The 8,180-nt window shown below is 40.7% G+C and overlaps 1 protein-coding gene across 2 annotated transcripts; it reads right to left on the bottom strand.

The window, feature by feature from the left end:
* Nucleotides 1-1,236: 1,236 nt before the first annotated feature.
* On the bottom strand, nucleotides 1,237-7,545 carry FCER1A (Fc fragment of IgE, high affinity I, receptor for; alpha polypeptide). 2 transcript variants are annotated; one of them, XM_010846850.1, is made up of 5 exons: nucleotides 7,347-7,545; nucleotides 6,890-6,910; nucleotides 5,545-5,799; nucleotides 3,513-3,645; nucleotides 1,237-1,688 (listed from the first exon to the last, which is right to left on the bottom strand). In XM_010846850.1, the coding sequence occupies exons 1-5, from the start codon at nucleotides 7,402-7,404 to the stop codon at nucleotides 1,520-1,522; spliced, it is 636 nt and encodes a 211-aa protein (XP_010845152.1). In that variant the 5' UTR covers nucleotides 7,405-7,545; the 3' UTR covers nucleotides 1,237-1,519. The 2 variants fall into 2 exon arrangements, with proteins under 2 accessions (XP_010845152.1, XP_010845151.1); XM_010846849.1 differs by having other exon boundaries at nucleotides 1,238-1,688; nucleotides 3,388-3,645.
* Between the last annotated feature and the right edge of the window lie 635 nt (nucleotides 7,546-8,180).

The following is an 8,180-nucleotide window of genomic DNA, read 5'->3' as shown; positions in this document are numbered from 1 at the left end:
TCTGATCTCCCATTTCCTGTTGTGAACTCCTGGTCAGCACCAACAGTACCTTCCTCTCTTCTCTAATGCTTTCCCCAGGGCCCCGTATAACTGTCTTCATGAGCAGAGGTGGGGCAGGGGTAGGAGAAAAAAGACTGGGACTTTGTTTGAGATCTTATTCAGTCCTGTACTTTTTCATTGTGAGAGTTATTATGTGCGAGTATTTCTAAGATGCTTAGTTCAGGTACTGTAAGAGGATATACAAGATTTAATTTGGGGAGATAAGACAGGAGTGAAACAATCACAGGGAACTCTTAGACTGAGCCTCACCCCCAGAATTCAGGGGCTCAAGCCTGCCCCAGATTCTGCCAAGAGCTAGAAGTTCATGTGATAGTAAGTGAAGAGAGAACATAAAAATGATCAGCTTCATCAGCACATTCTTCCTTGTCTTCTCATTCGTAGGTCAGACTTACAATGGAGAGAACATTACAAAAGAGAACATTTCTAATCTAGGACTTCATGGTTATGCCTCAAAACTAGCAAGCCTCGAATACTTAAAAGTGTCACATTATCCACCGCTGGGCATACACACTGAGGAAACCAGAAGGGAAAGAGACATGTGTACCCCAATGTTCATCGCAGCACTGTTTATAATAGCCAGGACATGGAAGCAACCTAGATGTCCATCAGCAGATGAATGGATAAGAAAGCTGTGGTACATATATACAATGGAGTATTACTCAGCCATTAAAAAGAACACATTTGAATCAGTTCTGATGAGGTGGATGAAACTGAAGCCTATTGTACAGAGTGAAGTAAGCCAGAAAGAAAAACAGTATACTAACGCATATATATGGAATTTAGAAAGATGGTAACAATAACCAAGTATACAAGACAGCAAAAGAGACACTGATGTATAGAACAGTCTTTTGGACTCTGTGGGAGAGGGAGAGGGTGGGATGATTTGGGAGAATGGCATTGAAACATGTATAATATCATATATGAAACAAGTCACCAGTCCAGATTCGATGCACGATACTGGATGCTTGGGGGCTGGTGCACTGGGACGACCCAGAGGGATGGTATGGGGAGGGAGGAGGGAGGAGGGTTCAGGATGGGGAACACGTGTATACCTGTTGCAGATTCATGTTGATATATGGCAAAACCAATACAATATTGTAAAGTTAAAAAATTAAATTAAATTAAAACAACAAAAAAAGGAAATTAAAACAAAAACAAAACAAAACTGTCACATTACATGGTTTCATACTTTTATTCAAGTTGTATATCGCTTTTACAGATGCTAATAAATGAATCTATTCATTTCTTTACTTATGTAAATGATGCTTATTGAGCACTTACTATTACGTGCCACTCCATTAGTTTAATGAAGTTTAATGAAGTTCTATAAAGCTGTGAGCATTTTCTATGTACCTTGTGAGTTGTCTTTGACAACTGAGAAGCATTTACTAAAGCCAAAAAGAAATTGCCATCGGAGAGGTTTCTTGAGGAGTGATTTCAGTTCCCTGGGGGATCTGGTTTAGGCTGTGGGTCCGTAAATCTGTTGCGTTTCCTGGTTCTCTTCATCTTCAATAGTAATGTGAACTGCTGCTGGGTCGAGATAAGCAACCCTGTGTCCACAGCAAACAGAATCACCACCAACAATGGGATAAGAAATTGTAGCCAGAAATAGTTGCTTTGAGGGTATGCTAGATGCAATAAGAAACATAACTCATATTAGGAATTGAAAACTGAGGTTAAAGTCTTCATCTTCCCTAAAAGAAGGATCCAACATGGTCCTTCACCTTCTAGCATGAAATGACATGCAGTAGCAGAGACAAAACACTCATAGGTTTGGGTTCCTCAGTCTGTGCTCCCTGAAGCCCTAGGGAGTCCTGAGTATTTCCCCCACAGTCCCTTTCTAATGGCTTGTCTGGCCAATATGCCTAATGGAAAAGGTCATAGGAAAGATGATCCCTCCCTTGGAGCCTCACAAGACCAATGTCCACATAGGACATGGAGGTGGGAAGCAGATAGAGTAAGGGAAGGGGGTCACCAGTGCCTTATTTCTCAAACAATCATCATTCATTGCATGTCTGTTGGGTGAAATTAAGATATTGGGCTAGATCATAAATATTAATAAGTCGGCTTCCCTGGTGTCTTAGTGGTAAAGAACCCACCTGCCAATGCAGGAGATGGAGGAGACACCAGTTTGATCCTTGGGTTGGGACAATCCCCTGGAGGAGGAAATGGAAACCCACTCCAGTATTCTTGCCTGGAAAATCCCATGGACAGAGGAGCCTAATAGGCTAAGTTCATGGGGTTGCTAAGAGTCAGACACAATGGAGCAACTGAACAAGGCAATAAGTAAATAGCCTTTCAAGTCCACTGTTTTGTGATTCTGCTATTCTATTTACAAAGGAATGATTTTTTGCAATTTTTCTAGAATTTTAGAACCCTAGAATATTACAGCCAGAAATTACTCACAGATCACCTAGACCGGTGACTCTCAACACTGGCTGCCTATTACCATTACCTGGAAGAGCTTTCAAATATTGATGTCCAGGCCTATTCCAAGCTAATTAAGTTAGAAGCTCAAGGGATGATATACAGACATCAGTATTTTTTTTTTTTTTAATTCTCCAAGCAATTTTAATGAAGTTTAGTCCAAACCCTTTGTTTTACAGATAAGGATACTGGAAGCACAGTGAAAATCAAACAACAGGTCTCAAATTAGTTAACAGAGAACTACCATTAGAAATTAATTGTGGCTTCTGGTCTCATGTTTTTTAAGATTTTGGCATGAGCAAAGTGTACCAAGCAAATGTCTGATTTCCTCATTGCAAAGCAAATATTTTAAAGGCTCATTCTTTTATATGAAATTTGGAAATGGCAGCCTTTCATTGGCTACAGAGGCAGCCTGCCTGACTGCTCTTTCCATATCAAGCTCTCTTTCTCATCTGCTAATTCACAGGCACATAGCCTGTTGAGTTGGTTTCCTTTCCCATCCCTCATAGGCTAGAATAGACTCTTCAAGCTATAAAGAGTTTGTTCCTTCAACTTTGAAACTCTTTTTCTATTTGATAAATGTAAGTTTCTCCCCAGGAGCAATAGATGACTTTGCTTGACTAATATTCAACAGTTTAAAAATCCATTTCACAACTATTGCATTTAACATCTGTAAAAATTCCATAATGTGAGCAGGTATTACTGTTGCCAATGAACAAGTAAGGAATCTGAGACAGAGACTAAGGGATATACTCTACCCCTGGTCTCCTCATTGCAAACCTAGTAGACTTTTCAAGGAATCACAGTTGCCTCCATTCTATAGCTTCAATTGCATTAGGCTCAAATGTTCTTTCTCCTTTCCCCTGATATGGACTCATTCCCTTTCCTTCACCAACTTACGTTTTTTTACTATAATCTTGAGTTTATTAGAGATGTAGGGCAGCCTCTGAATTCTGCCCACACAGTAATAGATGCCACTGTTCCCTTCTGTGACATTGGTGATGGAGATGTTGTGGTTCTCATACCAGTACTTGAGAGCTTTGTTATCCTTGTAGTAGATCACCTTGAAGACATTCAGATTCTTCCAACTGTGGCACCTGAGGAAGAGGGACTCACCCTCCATCATTACCTCAGCAGAGGCCTGAATGATCAACCAGTCTGAAAAATATTCATTAAGATATTTATTTAACAATGACAGATAAAAGAAAAATAAGATAATAAAAAAGGTCATGCAGAGAGTATCAGAAACCTTTGTCATTAACCCATTTCTTGGCTCAGTCTCCTCTGTTGATAAATACTCTTTCCTCCTGAAAGGTAATTCTGGGGCCACAACGTTGCTGACACTTCTGATGAGCCCACCCATAGGAAGTCTGAAACCCATTATCCCTTTCAGCTCTATTGTTGCATTTGGTCACTAAAGGGGAAATTATCCTACTCTGCCTGGAGAGTCCTAGCCTAGTAGAGTTGTCCTCTCTAAACTTATAGGTGCTTCCCAGTTCTATTAATCATAGTAAGCCTCCAGCTTCCTCAGAACATGCATTACAATTTGAATTAATTATTTGTGTAATTATTGATTGGATGTCCGTTTCCTCATTGGGCTCTCTACTTCAGAGGTCAGGAGCATGTCTGTTCCTTTCATCATATCTCCAGTGCCTAATAATACCTAGGAATCAGTAGATTCTCAATGAATGTTTGTCAATAATGAGTCAGGTTTTATGGCTAATGTCATTTTAAGAACTCAAAATTTAGAATAGAAACATGTCTAGGTTGCATAAGCATATTTTATTTAGGAGCAATCCTTGAGGACTTTTCTAGAATCTACTCCAAAAAAATAAAGAAGCTATTTTACACTGCTTTAGGCAATGGCACCCCACTCCAGTACTTTTGCCTGGAAAATCCCATGGATGGAGGAGCCTGGTAGGTTGCAGTCCATGGGGTCGCTAAGAGTCAGACACGACTGAGCGACTTCACTTTCACTTTTCATTTTCATGCATTGGAGAAGGAAATGGCAACCCACTCCAGTGTTCTTGCCTGGAGAATCCCAGGGATGGGGGAGCCTGGTGGGCTGCCATCTATGGGGTCGCACAGAGTCGGACATGACTGAAGCGACTTAGCAGCAGTAGCAGCAGTTTCTACTTAAGAATTTGTACACAGATGTTGAAACATCTCTTTTCACTCAAGAGAAAAAATGCAAAATGTGCTTATACTTTAAAAATATTTATATTTAAAAATATAAAACAAAATATAAATGACCTAGCTGTTCAAATGAAATCATTACTTTGTTCACTGAACATTTACAAAGTAACCCACATATGCCTGAGCACACTGCACTAATTGTTGACAGTAGGAGAGTGATGAAGCAAAACATAAGATTTGTTCTTAAGTAAAAGTAGAGTACATGAGGAATGTAAAGAGAGAGCTTTCAAAATGAAGAGTACAACTTACTACTTTACCATATGTAAAAGAGATAGCCAAGGGGAATTTTGCTCTATGTCTCAGGAAACTCAATCAGGGGCTCTGCATCAACCTAGAGGGGTGGGGTGGGGAGGGAGATGGGAGGGAGGTTCAAAAGGGAAGGGATATATATATATATACCTGTGGCTGATTCATGTTGAGGTTTGACAGAAAACAATAGAATTCTGTAAAGCAATTATCCTTCAATTAAAAAATAAATTAAGCAAAGAAAAAAGAGTACAACTTAATATTCAGGTCATGACACATGGAAATGGCAAAGTAAATCTTTAAATCAAAGAGCTCTTTGTAATGTTCACATATCCAATATGCCATTTGACCATGTAATATGCATCTGTAGCCAGGTAGAGAAGATAGAAATGAAACAGACTAGAGGAGGAACATTGGGAGACTGCTAGAATATTGAAAGAAGCCAGAAGGTCAGATGGAGTAGAGGCAGAAGAAGAGAGAGGGACCTGTATGTGGAGAGAGACCTTGAGTTCCACCTTGCTTCTCTAAGCCTTGGAATAACTTGCTTTCTCCCCATTGTCAGATGGGCCATTCCGCACATGAGAGAATTGATACTTCTGTAGCCCTGGAACTTACCACTGATGACATTTAGGTATACAGGTTCACTGATGGCAAATCCTTTGATTCGGCATTGGTATTCCCCACTGTCCTGCATGCGTGCTTTCACAATGTGCCATCTTGAATTATTCGTTGTGAAACTGGTTCCATTGTGGATCCACAGAGAGGACTGGTCTTCAGAGGAACCGTTCGTACCACATGTAAGAGTCACAGCATCTCCTTTAAGTATTTTTCTCCATGGTGGATTCAAGGACACCTTAGATTTCCAGATGGCTTTGAGAAGAACAGATTGTGGAAAGAGATATGGAAGGAGGGAAAATATCATTGAAATCTGTTCAGCCTCCAGAGTACAGACATAATAATAGTCAATCAACGGTCAATCTACCCTTAAACTGTTGGTGATAAGAAACCTGAGTCCTAGAATTAAAGGAAGGAGGAAAGAATCTTGTGGTCCCACCTAGGGACTCTAGCTCCCAACCTAGGAAAAAATAGGACATGAATGTAAGATATTAAAAAACAAAGAGGATAATCCCTCTAATTTTCTTGATTCCAATTTCAGTATCTGTAAATGAGGATTGAAGTCTCTTTTCAGGCAGAGATTATGTCTGTGATGTTCATACATAGTTCAGCACAATGACTACTACATAGCGAGTATTCATTAAGTATTTATTGAGTTGATGAATGAGTGAACAATGGATGAATTAAGGTAGTGGACTAAATGAAATACATGGCCTCTCCCAGCTCTAAATTTTTATGACTATTTAATTGTGAGTGAATAGGGAATGAAAATTATATGTCAATTCTGGAAGGTACTGAGAATCACCAAGATGATCAGTCTTAAAAGGCTTTCAAGAACAAACAGATATGGTACGAATTTGAATGAAGACTTTGGAAGTGGCCAGGTGGTGATGAGGAAGAGGTGATATGGTCAAAAGAGAACTAGACTTGGATTTAAGGGACTTACTTTAGAATCCAGTGCCTTGTTAGCCATGTAACCGCCAACAAATTACTTAATCTGAGTTTCAGTATCCTCAATTATAAAATGGCAATAATAATAACAGGGATGATGATGTAAGAATTAAATGAGTTTATATCATAGTATCTGGAGCAGAGGCTGAGACAGATGCTCAGCAGACATGAATGTTTGCATAAAAGAGGAAAGGGTGACTTGAGAGAATAAAGTGCTGTGTGGGAAGCTTTTGAATGGGGGAAAGAAGGAAGATGAGGCAGGTGGAAGTGCGGTAGCAGGGAAGAGCAGATTAATAATCATTAAAAAACAGATGATGGGATGAAGGGAAAGGATGAAGGGTGGGCAATTTCCAGACACATTGAAATGCTGAGGGAACAAGGACAGAGGACTCACCTGCTGACATGCCATCTGGAGCTGCAAAATCCAGAGACAATAAGTTAGTATCTGACCCCAGCCTTCTGCATACCTGAAGACTGGGATCTGGTTATGATGCTGAGGTCCACATCCATGGAGTTTAAAGGGCCAACCATCTTTTCAGGACTCTGTTTAAGGGAGAGAAGGAGCTTCTCTCCTTCCTCTGCTGTCCCTCCTTTACCCTCTAGGAAAATCCAGCTTGATAGCAAGGACCAGACTTTCAGTCTGGCTTCCTCCTTAGATGATGCCCAATCCCCCTCCTTAGATGATGCCCAACCCCCCTATCCAGCTCGTCCTCCCTACAGAATCCCTGGGAAATGACCCACAGTTTGCTCATAACCTAGAAAAAGTCAGCAATAAAACTGTCAACTCTCCCTCACCAGCCACTCCCCCAATCTGTTCTGGCCCCTTCAAGGGGGCTGGTAACTCTACTTACAGAAAAGCAGCAGAGCTATCCACAGCAGGGCAGGGGCTCCCATGGGAATAGTAGGCATCTTCTCCGTGGCCTCCAACTGAGCTGCAGAGATCCAAGGCCTTAGAATAAACTTGAAAGTGAAAAGCAGAAGGAAATGTTCTCTGTGTCATATCTGGTTAACGCATCAGCTGCACCTAAGTTTGCTTCCTTCTCTGGAGATAACATTCAGAGTGGTGCCTAAAAGGGCAATTTTATGTATATAGTTGTAAAATCATTTACTGATTTTCTTCTTCTTTTTTTGTTTGCACTGCACAGCATTCAGGATCTTAGTTCCCCAATCAGGGATTGAAACCATGCCCCTTGCAGTGGAAGCGGATGCACAGTCTTAACCACTGGACCACCAGGGAGGTCTCCAGGACAATTTTATACTTACCCCCATACTCTCCATTACACCTTTGTGTACACACCTGGAATCTAGTGGGAGAGGGGCAGAGGGGGCACACAGGAACAAAACTTTCTTAAACTGTCAAAGTATAGTTATTTTGTTTGCAACTTAGAAAAGTGGGGTGCAGAGGAGAGAAGAATAAAAATAAGTTAATTATTCACCTAATATAGGTCAGCTGCTGCTGCTGCTAAGTCGCTTCAGTTGTGTCCGACTCTGTGCGACCCCATAGACGACAGCCCACCAGGCTCCCCCATCCCTGGGATTCTCCAGGCAAGAATACTGGAGTGGGTTGCCATTTTCTTCTCCAAATATAGGTCAGGCACTATGCTAAATACACCTTATACTTCATTCATTTCTCAAAATAATTCTATGAAGATATACCATCATTATCTACATTTTATAGAAAGGAA

Source organism: Bison bison, unplaced genomic scaffold (genome assembly GCF_000754665.1).
Source record: "Bison bison bison isolate TAMUID 2011002044 unplaced genomic scaffold, Bison_UMD1.0 scf7180017864240, whole genome shotgun sequence".
NCBI lineage: Eukaryota > Metazoa > Chordata > Mammalia > Artiodactyla > Bovidae > Bison > Bison bison.
The sequence above is the reverse complement of the archived record's forward strand: the minus strand, read 5'-3'. Positions and strand labels throughout refer to the sequence as shown.

What these genes read in the sequence shown, in the direction of transcription:
- FCER1A (XM_010846849.1), bottom strand. Translation starts at nt 7,404, where the DNA reads ATGCCTACTATTCCCATGGGAGCCCCTGCCCTGCTGTGGATAGCTCTG. An exon ending in TCCAGATGGCATGTCAGCAG is followed by an intron (nt 5,800 to 6,889) that starts GTGAGTCCTCTG and finishes TTCTTCTCAAAG; the next exon opens with CCATCTGGAAATCTAAGGTG. An exon ending in ATACCTAAATGTCATCAGTG is followed by an intron (nt 3,646 to 5,544) that starts GTAAGTTCCAGG and finishes AATATTTTTCAG; the next exon opens with ACTGGTTGATCATTCAGGCC.